At 38.6% G+C, this 19,867-nt stretch overlaps 1 protein-coding gene across 1 annotated transcript in view; it reads left to right on the top strand.

Moving 5' to 3' along the window:
* Window positions 1-19,867, top strand: part of THSD4 (thrombospondin type 1 domain containing 4) — a 319,595-nt gene that overhangs the window by 274,411 nt on the left and 25,317 nt on the right. Inside the window, exons 9-13 of the mRNA XM_040601898.1 lie at window positions 7,522-7,697; window positions 11,458-11,554; window positions 12,483-12,725; window positions 17,168-17,297; window positions 19,019-19,223. Coding sequence (XP_040457832.1) covers window positions 7,522-7,697; window positions 11,458-11,554; window positions 12,483-12,725; window positions 17,168-17,297; window positions 19,019-19,223 — 851 coding nt within the window. The remainder of the gene's footprint in view (window positions 1-7,521; window positions 7,698-11,457; window positions 11,555-12,482; window positions 12,726-17,167; window positions 17,298-19,018; window positions 19,224-19,867) is intronic.

Here is a 19,867-nt window from a genome sequence, read left to right as displayed (position 1 = left end):
AATATATGGGAAATCACTTTGATTCTGTTTGTCTAAAGACTTTATGTGGTTTGTAAAGCAATTAAGTAGGACTTAGGACACTGTTCTCCCAGACAAAAAGGCCTTAGGACAGAAAATAAATACACTGTATTACTCTGAACATTAGTGCTGTTGCCAGGTTTCAGAGGCTTCATTTTATTATTGGTACTGTGCCTATGCGATTTTGGGTGAAAATGTCCTGTGGATTGTGAGGTACTAGGCCCACACATAAAATATGTCTCTTCAGACATGAAGTGGTTAGAAAAATAGGAGTCACTCAGCCATAAGTTTAGAAAACATATTAAACTGCTTCTGTAGATCGGGATGCTTCCAGTTTTCTGAAGCACAGTTGGGACTTTGTGCTGGGAATAGTATATGTGTATTCTAGATCATACAAAGCTTATAGCATCTATTTTATAAATTTGCAATTCCAAACTGGACATACTTTATATAATGAAAGGTCAAGTATATATAACTTCAGGGTGAATGTCAGAAAGATGGGACCAGGCTCTTGGCTGTGGTGCCCAGCGACAGGGCAGGGGGCAGCGGGCACAAACTGGGACACAGGCAGCTCCAGCTGGGTGTGAGGAAGAACTTCCTTCCCTGGAGGGTGGCAGAGCCCTGGCACAGGCTGCCAGAGGGGCTGTGGAGTCTCCTTCCCTGGAGACATCCCAAACCCACCTGGACGTGACTGTGCAGCCTGCTGGAGGGGACCCTGCTGTGGCAGGGGTTGGGCTGGGTGGTCTCTGAGGTCCCTTCCAGCCCTGACCATCCTGTGCTTGTGTGATTCTGTAATATAACACTGGGTAGACTGAAAATGAATGTGTACATAAATGATTTATCAAAACCTACATTTGAGGAACATGCGGACTCTTATTTTACCTTGCACAGTGTTGCTAATTGTTGTAGAAGTTGCTCAGATAGCTGACCTTCACATAGTTGTACGAAATTATTGCTTTCTTTACCATCCACCAAATTCAAATCTGAATTAATGTTTTGTTCCAACATTTCACCATAAGTTTCCCTGTAAATACTTTGCTTCCCAGAATGGTTTACCTTGAAAACTGTGTAGCACCTTCCCAGCAGAGGTTCAAAAACTATTTGTTAGATTTGAAGTCATTCAGTCATGGTAAACACTCATCTATAAAATTCAGCTTTTTTCTTTGCATGTGTAAAAATGTTTATATTAGTATTTAATGCTAAGCTATTGATTTTACTTCCAATTAATTATTACTTTTATTGCAAATATTTGAATCTTCTGGCATTTTTTTTCTTTCAATATTCAGAAGTATTTAAGAAAGCTGAATAAAACAGAGACACTGTCTTTCTCTTCATATTTTGGAGTGACTTTAAATAACGCTGTCTGATGGTATCCAACAATTCCACATGTGTAATGTTGGCAGTACCTGACACATTAACATGTAATTAGGTATCTTATAGAGGCAGTTGCCATTTGTTCCCATTTAATTGTTCATTTCCTTTTTGTTGTATTGTTATGATAATAATGAGATAAATTAAGATCTGATACGACCCTTCGCCTTATGACTCAAACTGAATGTATTTTTACATTGAGTTTATGTGAACTTTAATTTTCACAGGCAAGTGTTTTGGGATTTCACAGAATTAAGACTTAGGAAAATGCCATAAGAAGAGGCTTTTCTTGCATAATATGAACTCACTATGAAATGAAAAGTTCTGAAAGTCTTGGATGTTCCACTGTAGGTTTAATGAGTCTTGTTACTAATTTAGGTACTTAAAAATACCTGGAAAACTGATTTTGTTCAAACTCAGCTTGGTAGCTGGAAGTATATTAGGATTTTTCATATAGTTATTTCTCTGGCCTCTGCAGTGGATCTGTACTTGTAATTTTCCTCACCATTACTTCACTGTGACTGACTCATGACATTCTCCTTTCATCAAGACAGTTATTTTCACACATATAGTTCATGACAGAGGGTGAGTTATTTTATTGTTTAGGTTAACATTTATTATATTGCAGGTGAATCATCTTAGGATGCCCACATTCCAGCTATTTACTTTGTTTTCAGAGTCAAGAAGGGCTAGTAAGACTTTCTGGTCAGTTTTAACCAACTGGGATCCTGAGTCATTAAAGATCAGACAATAATTCTGGAAACAGGAAGACTGCAGAGGAAGAGAAAATTAATCAGGTGGTTACTTTATGTCTAATAATACGCATATTAGGTCCTGTCTTGGGAATTAGAGCATATTTCTGAAAACTGTCTTCAGGAGATATGTAATTGTATCTACTTTTTCCAAGTTCCTCTCCATCTGCTTGAGCAGCACTGGGCACTTAATCTAAAGTAGGAGAGTTTTGAGCAGAAGAGCAAATGGTTTTGCTTGAATCGTATCCACACTGATTTTTTTTTAAAGATGGGTTGGGTTGTTTTGGTGGTAATACCGTAAATGAGATGCTGTAGTTCTAATAAGGAAATTGCCTATTTGAAAAAGTTGAGTGCAACTTTTAAGAAATGGAACACCAAAACTTACCTTAGCTAGCTGAAGGGAGGGGAGTATGAGAAGTGACTGATTTATGCCAGAACAACTGGGTTAGTAAATGGTAAGGAACGGCTCATTCTTTCCTGTGTAAGATGCTTAATTTACTGTTACATACTTAAGTTTTCCAGAAAGTTTTGTGGCAGGGTGGGTGATGTTTTTCACAGTAGTAGTAATACATTGGTCTTTTTACTCGTAGCCTAGCTTTGACATACACTAAGTTCACATCTTCCTATATTTTTCTAGTTCTGAGTGTTACAAACTTTTTTGTAGGTTTTGGTGTGGGTTTGGCGGTTGTTTTTTTTTTAATTCACCTGAGAGTATGAAGCAGTCACTAACATTCAGGAGCTGGAGCATGTTCTGAACTGGGATCGCCAAAGTTGGCAAGATTGAAAAACACAATAAAAGGGAATGAAAATAATGCAATTATCTTTAAAGTATTAGTGAAATGGCTTTTTTAGCTTTCTGATTGCAGTTATGTAGTTTAAATTAGGATTCCAAAACCTACTCTTACAGACGGTCAAACATAACTTCTATCTGGGAATACTAAGCTTGAAAGTAAGCACGAGTTCACTGTTTACAGAATTTCACTCCATTGCACCACTGCATCAACTACCTTTTGATTTAAATTGTCTTTCACTATTTTTTTCCCGAGTTCTAGGGAAGGCTGTATAGAATAGTTAAAGAGGAAGACAGGAGCTGCAAAACATCTTTAGAAGCAGAGCTATAAACTGAACTGTAGAAAACTAATACTCTTCAGATACTTGAACCACACGTCTTAATATTTGGCCTATTGAGATTTTGCCATAGAACAGTAGCCCTGGCAGAAGTGTTGATCAGAGTTTGTGTCCTAAAATACTCCATATCTGCAGAGCAAAACATTACAGAAGGGCACTGTAGAACACAGTTTTAGTTAAGAAGCTGATCCCAGGATGAAAGACAGATGAAATCAGCTACAGACTGTATGAGGAATTAATGGTAAAGCTTTTCATAATCTTTCATGCTTTGGCTAAAAATATTAGCACCATAAAAATTCTTCATGGGGCAGAGTTGAGGTGGGAGCTGCAGAGTGATCAAAACATAAAAGAGGCACTTTTTCCCTTTTTATGGGGAGGCCTTTTTCAGACCTGTCATATGAAGGATTTGAAATGAAAGTTTAATGGACTCTCAGACAGCCATCTTTCTACAGCTTCATTATTAACAACAATTTAATCTTAGCCAGCTCGCTTGCTTTTTTTCTGAACTCTTGATAATTCATTTATTTTATTTGTTTAGCAGCAATACAAGAAAAAATACTCAGATCATAAAGTGAAGGAAGTGTTCCAAATCAAAAAACAATGTGAAACCAGTCCCCAGTAAATTTTGCAGGAGCATTTACTCCACAGTTGTTTGAATTAAAATGTAACAAGTGTGGACAATGTGAATGGGTTTCATATTTAACCTATATGCAATAGTACATGAGCTGTAATTTTTCCTCCCAGTGCTATATGAGTAACAAGGCCATTTTCATGGCTGACGTTGTATAAGATGTTTTTCAACTAAGGCTCATGGTATAGAAACTGTTTTGTTAATGTGTCAGAAAGTGAGATCTCGGAAGCAAGTGGATGCATGGTAGCTCTTGGAAAAATAAGCACATAGCATTCAGAAAAATGAAATTTCAAAATGTGTGAATACATTTTTACAGGGTCTGATCCAGAGCTGTTAATGTCATTTAAGTTTTTTACTTCAGTTGTAAGCCAAGTGCACCAGGTTCTTGATTCTACCAGCTATTTTAGTGCTCTCTGGGGAATGATACAGACTAACTTTGCTTCCCTTCGGAAGTTCGAAAGGGTGGAACTTTGTCTCTAACATGACTCGCGCCTTCTGAGTTTATGTGGGTGCAACTCTGTCTAGCCACTCAAATCCACTGAGTACTTTGTGTAGGGAGAAGTAGAAGTCTGAAGCTTCACCCGTTAAGGCTCTTTACAGGGTCAGGGGGTCCAGGGACAGTCCTCTGTGTTTCTTTGAAAGTAGAGACTGTCAACAATATGGGCTCCTTTCTGATAGGTTCAGAACTGGTGGTAGCCAACTAATCCTTAACCTTTAATCCTTAACCTTCCTACATTTTACATTGTGTCCAGAACAACAAAAAACAAACAAACAAACAAATATTCTTTACAGTGTAGAAAGAAGGGGATACAATAATATGAAGTCTTTTAAATGAATCTATCTACTTTTATACCCATTCTGTGCAGTTACTACCTGATTTTCCTTTTAACGAAAACCAAAATTGGTCCTACTAAAATTTTGTCTGGCACAAACTGGGATACTAATAATAAAGACTAAACTAATTTATATTTTAAATTTACATAATGCACATGTGTTGTCATATAATTTGTTACTCCCCTTTGAAAACATAGGTTGCTGAGTCCCTAACCTCTCTACAGGTGTGACTGTATCCTTAGTGCAAGGATGATTAATAAAGCATATACAACTGCAGTTCAAAATATATTAGTAGTGGTTAGGTAATATATTAATATTGTGTACCTCTGTTTCTGCATGGATTGTAAGGCAAACTAATGCAAGCTGACTTGAAATCACAAACATAACTCAAAATTCTAGTTAGTTGATGCTTGAAGACTGATAAAGTCACACACTTTAATGAACTGTTGCTTTTTCATTAACAAATAAAACTGGTAAGGATTTACAAGAGACATAAGTACATGATGGTATCTCAGCACTGTTTACAAAATTCATCAAAAACCACAATAAAGTCATCTTCTGTAAACAATTTCATCAATGTTAAGTAAATTAAAAACAGTTGGTTAGTCAGCAGCAACCAATCTCAGAGGGGAGAAAAACTTTTCAGTCTTGCAACTTAACAAGGCAAAGGCACTTGCAGTGTCACTGTCCCTTCACCCAGGATGTTCTGGTCTGAGTTCTTACATGCTGGACTGTCTTTGAGGGTGGGTGTCGGCTGTGTCTCCTAGCAGGGGTACAGAACTTGCTCTGTGGATCAAAATGGGGATCTGTCCGCTTCCCTGGATTTTGTAGTGATCAGCGGTAAGGTGTTTCATAAGGTATTGTAAAAAAGCTCAAGTTATAGGTCTTAGCTTAATATAGATAGGATATTATGAAGTTCAAACCTTCAATATCAGGATGTTCTTCTGCAGCTATTTACTTTTATTAATTAAAAAAAAAAATCAGCTATCAGTCCAATCCCTTCTTGAATGTTAATGAAATATGCCTCTCAACAGCTTCTTGTTAGATTGAAGCTGATAGGCTTATACACACACATCATGTGAAATTTTTTGAATTTTTTGAATTTACAAGCCTTTTTTTTCCATGACTTTCCCTTACTTTTTTGGTTTAAGTGAATTGGAATAAATGACTTTTAATCCATATGTCTGTATTTGTCTGCATCTTTACCTGTAACTGGAATTTTCTCAATACAGAAGGTTTTCTTTCAACAAGGGGTTACTCGAGTCATGAAGTGATTGACATGGTTTCTGAAATGTGGCAGTAATATTGCACATAAAACCACTAATTTATATAAAAGACCAATTATATTTCTAGCGTGGTTCTCTGTTGCTGTCTTTTTTAATCTTAACATAATGCACCTTTACGTTGACATTTTGTGACTGTTTCTCGGCACACAGTAACTGATGTTCTTCACTGATAGGCCTGCAGCAAAAGCAGCAAGACTGCTTCTATTGATTAGTCCAGTTAATTCAGCTATCTGGAATATGTAGGGACAATTTAAGTTTCCTCTCTAATGTATATTACTTTGGTGTTCATGGCATAAATTCACTTTCCCATCATTTAGGCCCTGTATGTAGGCTTTTCCCAGCAGCATGAATGGCTGTGTATAATGCCGAGAGCCTTTTAACTGCGTATCGCAGTTGTGACAGGACAAAGCAGCAGTCATCTCTGGAATAACTGGGTCCTCGACCCTGACTTTTTTTTTTTTTTTTTTTTTTTTAAGTTCAAAGCTCATACCTTGAATTTGCATTAAAAGTAAATTGCCAAGCAATATACAGTCAAGGGTGTTAGTAGATTTTGTTGTCTGTTTTAAAGTTTGCATTTAAAAGTCTTTTGTAATAAAATTGAAAATCTTTGAGTAGAGCCTTTAGAAAAAGGGTCATGTGTCTCCTGTGTACTTCAGCAATGTCTGATGTGGTTTCAGCTGTCAAGCCTTATGCACATGTATGTGGCAGGAGTTTTTGACCTTAAGGACTTAAAATTGTAGTCACATAGACAGATGAAGGTAGTAGGAACAAGAAGGAGCAGAGACACGTAAAAATCAGGGATTTGCCCGTGATGACAAAGGGTGTGCACTGCACAGCTGGATTGCGAGTCCATATTTTATCCTTCCCTGGCTGGTATCTGATTTGCAAAGTCACTTTTCCTTATGCAAGAGATCCTACTGGTATTTCCAGAGAGATCATCATTCCAAAGAGTGCTGCAGATCAGGGCTCTGCAGATGTTCTGGCAAAACCCCGGTGTTCTGAAAAGCAGAGGGAGTAGCCAAATGGCTTCATGAAGAATGACTGGAATATTTGGCAACCCAGGATATTCATGTGTCCCTAAGTTGTCTGGTGCTTCTACATTGTATACTGTAGTGATTTTCTGCCTTTGGGTTTTGTTGTCTAAATCACAAAATAGTAAATTCAATGGGAAGAAGTGAGGAGAACTGTTTCCTCAGCATCCATGTGTATTCAGTGTATGCCGCTGGCTGGCTGAGTCACATGACAATCTACTGTTGCAAAAGGTTTCCCAGCTATCTTTATTTTTCTTTCTTTTCTTGCAGTGTAAACACACCAGGTGTTCAGACAGAGTTTTCTAAGCTCATTTGGGTTTTGCACAACTACTAATATAACTCTCTTCTTTTCAACAGCTGCACAGCTTCATCCCCTGGCATCAGAGATCACCTAACAGTGTAATGCACCAGTGTGGGAAGGTGATTTCCTCTGATCAAAGTCCTTGTGTTTCTGTCCCCATCCTCTACAGCACTGCGAAGTCGATCAGGGCGGTCCATCATCAATGGAAACTGGGCAATTGATCGACCTGGGAGATACGAAGGTGGTGGGACAATGTTCACTTATAAACGCCCAAATGAGATCTCCAGCACTGCAGGAGAGTCGTTTTTGGCTGATGGTCCAACAAATGAAGTCCTTGATGTCTATGTAAGTTTCGTGTGTTTGTATTCACCTTCCTGATGGAAGAAAATGGTTCAGCTCATTGTTAACACGCAACACTAAAATTGCATTGAGTACCAATACTTGGTCAGTTTTGAAACTTTTTATATTTTACTATTGCTTGCTGTTGCTCCTGTCTTGCTGCAGATCACATAACAACGAAGCCTTTATCTCTCAGGCTTTACTGATCCAGTAAAACCAATTTTACTTTTTCAGTAAAATAGAGATAAAGCATACAAATGTCTAGGGTCTTTTTTTTGTGAACTGGATTTTCTCTGAATACTTTCCTACTAAAGCAGATTTGGCACAGTTTAATTTTATAGTGAACTAAAGCAAATACCTAAATCAGACAAGGCATCTCACAGAGTGATACCATCTCAGTTGTCTTTAAAAGAAACGTAAGTCCAAAAAGCTATAGAACATGGGATTTGAAGCAGCACAGATTTAATATGAAGTTGTGCTAGGAGACCACAGATAATAGCCATTTGAGAAAGGAAGAGGGACAACAAATTGCAGCTGAGGGGGGAAACATATTGAAAAAGCTGTTTACTTCAGATGGGACAGCTTTTTAGTGCATCATGTTGAAATAAAAAATATAACTGGAATTGATTACAACTTACTCAAAGATAAATAGCATGTTCTGAGATTATACACTTCCACATGGTAAAATCCATTCACTGAAAAAAAACTAGAGTGACTGATGATATGGTTGTTTCATCCAGCTACAGCTTTTTTGCCCTTAAGTGCAATATGGGGTGGAAAACTGAGTGTGCTGGGTTGTTTCATAGAAAAACAAATAGTAACTGATTACTTAGCTGGGAGAAGTTAGATGTTGGCAAAGTTATTGCCCATCAGCTAAATGCTATCTTAATAAAACAGTGTAATAATTAAGCTAACATTAATATTTTTTGGATAATTTCTGATTGATTGCAATTTTAGACTGGCAAAAGCCTGGATGATTAAATGGTGGGGCTCCTAGGTGCCCCCTATGCAGACTCCATGTTTTTAAAATATACTTATTTTTGTGTAGTTGCAGGATGCTGTGAGCTGAGGTTTGGTCTTACATTTTTATTGTCAGCTGATTAATGCCTAGTACGTAATGACCTGGAGAGAAAATGATCAGGAAATGGATTAAACAGTTATTTCCAAAGTAATACCATATAAATCCTTAAGTTTAAGTTTATCATATTTTAATGTTTTAGTTTAGGCTTAGTCTCTTCTCTTTTTTTTTTTTTGCTTTTGCTGTGAATATATGAAACTGGCGTGATGGGCATGGCTTTATCAGTTTTGCTTTGTAGCTGCTACTATGGATTGCTACATCTAATTTGGCTGGACTCTTATCTGAGATGGTTCTTATAGATATGAGGAATACTATAATTCCTCATAAGCTGATATTTTAGTGTTGTTTCCAATATAGTGTGAGAAGGTAAAAATGGATAGTACTAGATGAAAGAAAATCAATCATCAGTATGACACAGCCTCTCTAACAGGTTTGAAATTTGTAACCGCACAGATACAGATGTCTTTTTTTCACTTCGTCTTGCAGTTCCTGAATCATGTAATGCTCTTCATCCATACTCATGATCTTTATGCTCTGTGTAGAAAAATGAAGAGATTTGCAGATGGGAACTACAAATGGCTTTCTGTTCATTTTGACTGTGATCATGCTGTCTTCTTCTTCCACTCTAAAAATGTAGATTAAAAAGCTGTCTAAGTTACAGCAGGTTATAATTAGCAAGATAAAAAGAGATGCAAGTTTTCTCCAGGTGCGAAGTATGCATTGCTACAAAGACTGAGGTCCACTAACTCAAAGCAAAAATTTGTATAATTCCAGGTATTTTCCTGCAGGAAAGTTGTGGCAGTATATTCATAGGGACTTCATCAGTTAAGCTCTTCATAACATGTGGCTGTCAGTTGTTCTGAGAAGTGTGGTGGAAAAACCATGGGAACCATTGGAAAGCTGTTCCTGGAACCTGGAATCTTAAGAACAGGGTCCTGGTTCGGGAAGGTGGGGGTTACTCTACTCTTCCGCCGAAGTGAGCTTCACAGTGCTCAGTTCTCTCAGGACCAAACACAAAGAGGGTGTATTTTTTGGATAACAAAGTGATGTGGGAAGGACCAACCCTTACAAAAAAATACTACAGGCAATGCATTATTAGATGGTTCAGAAAAGTGAATGATCTCTGAGGGACAGAGTTTAGAGGAACAGCTATTATATTTGGCAAGGAAAAAGTGATTTTGACACAAAGAAAAACAAAGGTCTGAACCCCTAGTTGGTGTTGATTGGTGTGGTGAATTTAGTGAAATTTTGAAGCATAAGTGTGCTCTGCTGGGTCATAAAGCCGTTGGTGTAACATGACTTTTTTCTTTTCAGGCCACGGTTTGTCAAAAGCAAAGAGCTAGTGCAAGCTCTGGTGTTTGTTTGGTTACGTTTTTTAAAAAAGGTGCTTTAAGTTTGAGTGTAATCTGAGGCTTCTATCAAACCAATCCCCACAAAGAGTTCAGGACCTTTAAAGCCACCGGGTCAGTAGGAGCAGTACTGAAGTAATCTAAGCTAAACTAGTGAAATTAGCAGCTGATGGCACCCTTGCATTTCTGGTGGGAGTATGCTCAGGCTCTCAGCAGCAGCAATGTATAATACAAGCCAGTTGGGTATGGAGTGTGCTGCTAACAGTTTTTAAAAGCTTTCATGAAGCCATACCTTGCTCAGATCTTATGATGCCCAACAGCTTAAGCACACAAGTGACGCTGACTTCCAGAGGCACACTCTTGTCAGCTCACATAGGCTTCTGCAGCAGTGTTCTGAAACCACTTGGCTTCATTTTCACATTTAAAGGAGAACACCTGATGGTTCCTGCCTGTGTTTGATGAAGAACACTTTGATAGAGTTGTTGTGGCTAGCTGTAAAGCAGTGGGAGTGTCTGCACTTACATTACATCTCTGTTCAGTTGAAAATTAATGTGGAAGGATGCAGGAGGGTTGCACGGGCGCTCTTCAGCTGCGGTCACAAGTATGGGGGCCTTTAATCTGTTCGCTTGATCTTCACTGAGCAATGCTTATGTTGAGAGCGGCATAACGTTCATTGGGCATCTTAGCTAGTGGATTGTCAAGCCTCCACTGAGCGGCGCAGAGGTAGCTGCACGATGATAAAAGGAACAGTTTGGTTTGTGGGACTACACACAGAATAACCCATATGTGCTGTCTGCATGTGCTATGTTCAAGAGTACAACTGATAAACCTTAAAAAAGGCAGTTGGCTAGATTTGTAGACAGGGATCTATTTATTTTCCTCTGCTTTGTTTCTTCCTTGCATATGTTTCCACAGGCATCTGTCAAGTTCCTTCTGTCTGAGAATGTTTTGGTGACCTCGGGCCCGTCCCTGGTGCTGGGGCTGGGTGTGAGCCTCTGCTGCCCATGCTGCCGAGAGGCGAGGCCATCCCTGCTGCAGCCCGCAGCCGCACCTCAGCCCCAAGCATGTCGCTTACAAGTTTTTTGAAGAAGATTTAGAGAAATAGTTTCTCAGCCATCACAAGCTAGCCAAGTTTGCAAACGTAGTAACCTGCATTTCTTATTTTTTCCAGAAACAAGCATCTTTTTTTTTTCTTTCCAGTTTTTGGAGACATTAACCATTGTTTCTGTCCTGACCGATAAAAAATAATGTTATGTAGTTAATTAGTTCAAGTACATGTTTTAAGTATTAGTAATATAACAAGTGGAAGAACTGAATATATGGCTGTTTTTCTTTTTAGATGATACATCAGCAGCCTAACCCAGGTATACATTATGAGTATATCATTCCAGGAGACAATGTCATTAGTCCTCAGTTGCTTGCTCACAGGAGGCCAGGTAAAATGCCATTATTTCCTATTATCAAACACATTTTATTACCCTATAAGGTAATGGAGATATTAATACCACTAAATTCAGTGAAAATGCTGCCACTGGTGTGGGAGAGGCCCAGGGTTTCACCCTACATGTTGAAAGAGAAGTCTGCACAAATTTAATAACCTCAGTGAATTAATAATGGCAGGGATTATTTCTACTGTAGCAGGGAATCTGGTCACATATTTCTACTTTCAGTTGTCAAAACGTTAACCATGGCTTTGCATAAGCTGGAGTGTTGTAACCATGTCTCAGAAATTAAATAGAACATGATTTTTCTCTTCAGAGTTTGAGATAATTTAAAACAACCCTTTGCAGTTTCTCTTCCCTCTCCCAACTGGAGGGGTTCAAACACAAAACTGTTGCCTTTCCAAGCTAGAATCTGGACAGCTCGTCCTCCTGAGCTGTAGGTATGTGCTGTAGGTATGTATGTATGTACTGGTATGACGTTCTGAAGGACAGTAGAAAATTTGCAAGCGAGTTTGGCCCTACTTTTAATGTTCATGACTTCCTTTGGCAAATTTCTATGTGTTTGTAGTCTGCTCATAATGAGGAGCAGCTGTGCCGTGACATGGGGAAGCATAGAATACAGAGCATGGTACAAAAAAAAACCCCAAAACTTTGGGAAATTGTGACAGTGGGTGCATTAACTCTACCATCTGTTTGGAGATATTTCAGTTTTTAATGTATTTTCTGGCTGAGACTTGGTTATCTTAGTTTAAAACAACACAGTCTTTGCAGGACACTATTTGGAGGTATCTGCATAGCAGATTAAAGCTACTTTTCAAGTGTAATGATGTGCCAGTTGTGATTATTAGCAGGTGAAAACATGAGACTGATATTTGCAAGTGAGGCTCATTATTTTACTTTTTTTGTTGTTGTCCATCATCAGGGGAGCCCTTGAATGGTCAGTTAGGAATGCCAGAAGGTACAAATCATGAAGATGAGGATTTGCATAGAGAGGCAGACACTCTCACTGGACAGTCAGCTGGAACTTTTCCAGTTATTCAGCCAGGAAGATTTCCTTCTCATCAGCCAGAAAACCAGGTGCCTGCTGTGCAACCACCAAGACAAAACCGAGAACACAACTGGAAACAGATTGGAAAAACCGAGTGCACTACTACATGTGGGAAAGGTAAGTGCTTCATACACCGTGCACAGAAAACAGATGACACACTGGAGGGTTCTAGCGTGGGAGAGCAGAAGCATGGAGAGAAGAAGCAGTGTAACTATTCAGCAGCTCTTGCATGCACAAAGCATTGCTGGACCTGGTGTTTTCTGTTATCTTAGAAGCAAAAGACACAAAGATACTATTATGTGTGCTTATATTTAAATCAGCAAACCCAACAAAATTAAAAATATGAAATACAAAGTATGTAAATTAAAAGGTAATATATGGCATTTGCCTCCAAAAGGAAATATTTCAGGATTTTATGGCAAGCTGCTTTCTCTCACACCCTTGATACACAGCTGCTTTCCTCAGCATTCTTTGGCATTCTTTATCCTTGCATTTTTGGCCTCTCCTGCTTTGTCAGATACACCCTCAGTGCTTTTTGTGTCTTTGTCAACAGTTTGTTGATCTTTAGGGGAAAGTTCCATCAGCCGTATTTGCCTCATTGCATGTTGCTGGAACAGGAATAATGTGACTACAGAAAACTCCGGTTTTCATAGGGGAGAAGTGGGAAGGAAGAGGAATGGAAAGGGACTAGTAATTAGTGAGCTTTTGGGACCTGATGAACGCACTGCTTTGGCCTTGCCAGATTCATCCTTGCTGTAAGACACAGTGGCCGCAGATTCAATGATGCACAGCACAAGATATTATTTGGAAGAACAAGTTTTTGTGATAGTAAAAGTGAAATCTTTTGTACTGTACATAGCCACTTATCACTTATTGCAGAGATTTGAAATAAAGACATACCAGGGAACTCAGCTGACTGTCAGCAGTTCATATACATTAAGAACATTTGTTTCCTAATTAGTTTGAGAGAACACTTCACAAATTTGGTCCAAGGCCAGATGAGTGTCCGTGCTATAGATACAGATAGAGCTAAAAAAGCCAGCAGTATTGATACCAGTCCAAACTATTTCCCAGGATGTTCAGAAAAGTTTTTTCATTGGGGAAATTACAGCAGAAGTGTTAGAGCTAAAATACAGCCTATAAAAGTCAGAAGACTTCTTGAAGTCAGCCTTTTTGTGGATCAAAGGAGGGAATGTAAACCAGAATTATTTTGGCTGGCGTTTAAATATACTTTGTGTCTTTAACACAAGTCATATGGGCAAAATCCTTAATTGCACCTGATGATTTAGCACTGATCAGTGAGTAGTCTCACCTGCTGAATGTCTGGATTATCATATACAGGGTGAATTTTAGTATCCCAATCAGGTAATTTATGATGCAGTTGTAGGAACTCATCAGGGTAAATGTATTCTTCCTTTTCATCATAGAAGTCTTGGTTGTATTTCTTGTGGACCTTATGGAAATATGAACACAGATCTTGCTATTTCTTCAGAGATCTGGGAGTTATTGGAAGTGATATTAATGAAATCTGAGTCAAAATGACGATAGCAAAATTGTAGGCAAATGGAATTCAAAGGATATAATTCAGACTCCTATACAGCTTAAATTTACTTCACAAAGTTTACCAAGAGAACTATCAAAAATTAGTATCTTTTTGCAGTATTTGGAGAATGTGTGTGTGTTCCGTTCAACAAACTGGACCTTGAGAGCAGCATCCAGACACTGTTGAGACTGTATGAACATTCCTTGTAATCTTATTGTGAGAAGCCTGTGTGAATCTCTGATGCCCCTTAAGGCATTTCAAGTCAAACTAGATTACATAGATTGATTAAAAAAATGGAGTGGAAAAAGTCAGAAAGAAATCTTATACTGTTTAAGGCTTTGTTTTCATTTTGCATGACTCAATATGAGACTCTTTTTTTTTTCATGTTTTCCTTTTTTCTACTACTTTATTTTTTCATGCAGAAATGTAGATGATACATGGTCTTTAAATTTCCTTTTTTTTTCCTCCTCCCCCCTGCCCCAATGAACCCATCAATGCTAAATAACGTTAGGAAATTTTAAGTTGGAAGAAGAAAGAAAGAAAAATTACTTTTGTGCCACCTAAGGGAAAAGGGGGGATAAAGTAATAGTTGCGATAAAAAGCTGTGAGATTTCAAAGCACTTTTCAGTAAAACTTGGCTTGGAAAAATAAAAAAGACAATTATAATTTTTTTTAAAAAAAAGAAAATGCTTCCCATGAGAACTGCCAACTCTTGTCCCAGATTTCCATTTAAAATGACTAAGCAAACAGATCTCCTAGAACTTGGACAGTGTGGGAACTGCTGCCACATCTTGGCAGGGAAGTGAAGTCCAGAGAGAAAAGGGCTGGTACAGTGCAAATTCCTCCAGTCCTGGAGCCACAGGAACTTCATCCAGTTTTGGTCTGAAAGATATTACAGGAGTACCACCTTCCCTCATCTTCCCGGAGCATGGCCAGTGCCTTAGAACTCTTACCTGCATCTTGGAAATTACTTGGGATGTGTAATTGGTTATCAGTCGTGGCAGTATCTTTGTTACTTTATGCAAGGAGATTAAAAAGTGCGAACTGCTGATTTTTTTTCCTCAGATTTCCAGGCTCTGTCTCCAGGTTGTACACTATATTTTCCCAAATTCTCAAGTATATTGTTGATATCAAGGTCAGTCAGTATAGTTTTACTTTTCAAATACAGCTTTATCCAGAACAATCACACATCATCCACACATTTCAAATGCAAAATGACAAACATGAAATCTGAGTAGGAAAGCATTCCACGAAAAGTTTGTGCAGTGAAGCATGAACTGTGTATCTGCTTGTCTGGTTGAATAGTGTTCCACTTGTCCTTATTTCATTCTGTTGAAGAAAGTCAGGCATAACCTGAGCAAAATGTTTCTGTTTCAGTTCAGAGTTAATTTTCCTGTTCATGGTTTCTTTTGCTGTGTAATCCTGAATATCTGCACTAATAAACCAATAAATAATTAGTCATTTGCAGTAACTTGCTGTAGGATAGCCTAAATAACTAGAATCACCCAATTTTTAAGTCAGTGGGTCTGTCTTCAGGCGGCGCAGCTGGCAGCTGTGGGCTGTACTGTGACCACTTCTGTTTGCCTGAGCCCTATTTCTCTTGTAACCAAATGGCTCCTGTTACCAAAGGTGTTTGGTGGCATTGCTGTACCGCAGTGACCAGGAGGGGTTGCTGCCACTGTACGTGGTGTAAACATGCAGAGAGAATCAGCAGGCTTTTGTACTACTTTTTAGAAAGAACTAAAAAGGAAATGTTTCCTAGTCTACCTTTTGCTGTTTATGTGCTTGTAGAGTTGCCTTTCACATCCCTTGCCAGATTCAACTCCAGATGGGCCTTGCCTTTTGTAACCCCATCCCTGCACAATCAGACAGCATCTCTGGACTCCTCCAGGACTGCCTGCCTCTGCTTACACCTCTTGTTCTTCCTTTTTGTGTCTGAGTTGAGTTAGGAGCTCTTTGCTTATCCATGCAGGTCTCCTGCCACCTTTGCTTGATTTCCTGTTTGTCGAGATGGACCTTTCTTGAGCTTGGAGGAGGTGGTCTCTGAATATCAACCAACTCTTCTGGACCCCACTTCTCTCTAGGGCTTTATCCCATGGGATTCTTCCAGGCAGATCCCTGAGGAGATTTGGGTCTGCTCTTTTTTGATATTCAGGCTTGTGGTCCTGCTTTTTGCCCTGCTCCCTTCTCTTAGAATCGTGAAATCTACCATTTCATGGTCACTGCAGCCAAAACTGTCCCCGATTTTCACATCCCTGACTTCTATGTTTTTATGTATCAGGTCTAACAGAGCACCTTTCCTGGCTCCTCAACCACCTGTGCCAGGAAACATGTTAACGTGCTACAACTTTTCACTTACCAAATACAAATAGACATGTTAGCACCTTGCTCTTTGTCATAATTTTGATAGTTAGTGTGCACTGGTAATAGAAGTAGATTTCTGTCTTTATGCTCTAGCATGAAAATTATTTAAAGACCAAGTATTAAATGTGGAGAAGAGTAATGTTTAGTGAGTTTGTAGTCTACAGTAGTGCTTAACCTGTAACCAGTATCTTAGGATTTTTTTTGAAAACCAGGCAAAGTGGATAATGTTCTCAGGTGTTCACTAACCCCAACTCTAAAGTAAGGAGGCTCAGTCTCTTTCCAGAAGCACAACAGAATTACTGCTAAATTTTTCCTCCTTTCAACCTGTGTTTTGGCTGCATTTTTTTAAACTGCCTGAATACTTAATGTTTGTACTCTCTGCACTATAAAGGCCTCATGTAGACCAAGGAGCATATTTTCTCAACCTTTCCTGCAATGCCATGCTGTACTTTCTGTATACTAAAGGCTTCCCTTAATACTGCAATTAAATAGTCTAGCATTTGGCTCTTACATTTGGAAATTTTGGATAAAATCTTAGTCTGTATGTCCTGTTGTTAAGTTACACTTTTCCTTTCTGTGTCAGTGTTGGATGCTACTGTTATGACTCTGCAGTCTTTTGCAACACATCACCTAATTTTCTTCTTCATTTCAGGGTCACAGTACCCAGTTTTCCACTGCGTCAACAGAATCACTCATGAAGAGGTATCTGAGAGTTACTGTGACAGCAGCACCAAACCCATTCCAGAAGAGGAGGCCTGCAACCTCTTCCCATGTCCGGCTTTGTAAGATACTACAATTTACCTCAAGTGAAATAAACCAATGTCATTGAGGTTTTGCATGTGAAAGAGGCTATTCTAAGTAGGAAACTAGTTTGAACTTCTAAGTACTATGCACTTGTTTCATAAAGTGTAGGGCGTATTTTTTCTGTAGTTGTTGGTGGCCTTCTTCCCCTTCACAGGGAGCAATAGCATTCAGAGAAGACAAAAGCAAAGTTGGCAACATGAGCTTAATAATTTCTCAAAGTTGCTGTGGTTGTTCAGGTATGCAACACTATACACGTTCTTGATATGGGTAGGTTTTTTTTCAAGTGACGGGCCTCACATATACCTGCCTGAAGAAGAGGCTCTGTAGGTTATATTGCTCCATACTGGATCAGTGTGCTGTAGTGCCCACATGTTGCTTCCATGGTATCATATTTAAAGATAAGGTTAGGCTGACAGTGCTCACAGCCACCCCCTGGGGAGCATCACATGTCTTTCCTTCAATTCAGTAGTTCTTCAGCTTGAAGACAGGATTCTGGAGTGGTAGTCCTTGTTTCCAGCACACTAATACTGCCAGCACACAAGATGTGATTTCCTTTGGAAAAGACACTCGCCATCAGGAGGCTGTGACTTACAATTGGCTAAGCAACTTATTTTAAAATGTCAACAAGAAAAACTTTAAAAAGTCAGTTCATCCAGGGTGTATACCAAGAAAAGAAAATGGTTAAACCCAGTTGCCATCGTAGCAGCTTTATTTCAGCAGAAAGCTGTATTTTCCATCTCTCTTGTGGTTACATTCTTCAGTTCCCTTCTGAGCAGCCAGTGGCCACTCCTTATCCCACAGAACTTTCTAATGGTCTGAGTGCTGTTATAGTGTTAGAGGTGCCTGACAAGCCATTTCCTAGTGCACAGTAGATACTCGGGAACTTCTGAAGATGTTTTCTTGGAGATTCTTCTCTCACCAAGCATTTTTCTCACCTTTTTCTTTGTAATGACTCATACTAATTCAACATCATCTGTTTACACAGGATAATATCAAGAATATAAACAAAGATATGTAAATATTTATTACAGAGATTTTGCTTGCTTTCCGCAAGGGTTCTGAAATCAAATGTGTGAACGTTTCAGATACTTCCCTTATTTCTGTATGTCTTCATGCTTGAAATGAAAACTGAAAGGGAAAATGACATGTTTAAACAAAAGTGATTAAATAAATACAGTGAAATCTTGGAATGAGAATATATATCTAGGGAATCTTTTCATCTCTAAAATTAAATGTATTAATTCATTGCTTATTATTTGCTATTTCAGTAGTATGTATGAATGCCTGAATGCCTTAGGGATTTTTTTGATACTGTCCTTTTTAGAGCCTTTGCTGCAAAAAAATTTTATGCAACACACCTTAAATTTTTGAGAAGTATCATTAGATCAGTAATACATATTATAGATAGATTCTTTAAAAGAAAACCAAACAGCAATTACTGGGTTAAGTAACGTTTGTTAGTATGTCTTGAAACCAGGAATTGTGCAATCTATATTCATACTTACTATTATCAACCACTATGGGTAGATTGGTTGCAAGTATAAAACATCTTCATGGAATATCGGTATGCATATAGAGTCTTATGGGTTATTTTATCAGATTCTGTATCAGCATGAGGATCACATCATTCAAGTTCTGTTAAGATTAGTATTAGAGAAATCTTTACTGAAGAAATACATCATCTTGATTTTTTCTTTAGCTGGGATATAGGGGAGTGGTCTGAATGCAGCAAAACATGTGGCCTTGGTATGCAGCACCGACAGATCCTATGCCGGCAAATGTATGCCAATCGCACCTTGACAGTTCAGCAGTACCGCTGCCAGCACCTGGAGAAGCCGGAGACAACCAGCACTTGCCAGCTGAAGATCTGTAGTGAATGGCAGATTAGGACAGAGTGGACTTCAGTAAGTATGAGTCATTAATTTGGGGCATAACACCTCAGAAAAGAGTAAGAATTTTCTTCCAGGTATCACTGATCAAACATTAAATTTGTTTTTGTTTAAAGCGGGGAAGTGAAATGTGAAAAGCCTTGGAAGTAGGTGAATCTTAGTTCAAGAAAACCCTGCTGGATTATGACCATTAAACTTTACTGTTCATAAACAGAAAGAAGCTGAAAATGAGCAATTGAATAGTACAAAACACAGAGCTGTGTGTGTACAGAAGTACGCAAGTTTTCTGAGCAATGTATTTTTAAATGTTTTGTGAAGTAGAGTTGGGGGAGCCTTGATAGGTTTGCCTGTGGTGACAAACCTCCTGCTCTTTCTCATAGCGTGTAGAATTTAGTTCCAGGAGTTATTTTACCTTATGGATGTATTATGGGTAGGGTCAGTAGTTGTTGTTACTGTAGTTGGTTTGAGGCTATGCCAAGACTTTCAGATAAATGTGGATGTCCAGTTCCAGGCTTTAATTTTTCTGTGTTGCTTACAAAAGGTTTGGCCAACCTGACAACCATCCTAGGTATTTTCATGGCCGTTGTGTGAAAGAGGCAATATCCTGGTGTATTAGGTGCAGTGATAAACAAATCTTTCAGTTAGCCACAAAACAAAAC

This window comes from Falco naumanni, chromosome 7, assembly GCF_017639655.2.
Source record: "Falco naumanni isolate bFalNau1 chromosome 7, bFalNau1.pat, whole genome shotgun sequence".
NCBI classification, from domain to species: Eukaryota; Metazoa; Chordata; class Aves; order Falconiformes; family Falconidae; genus Falco; species Falco naumanni.
The sequence above is the reverse complement of the archived record's forward strand: the minus strand, read 5'-3'. Positions and strand labels throughout refer to the sequence as shown.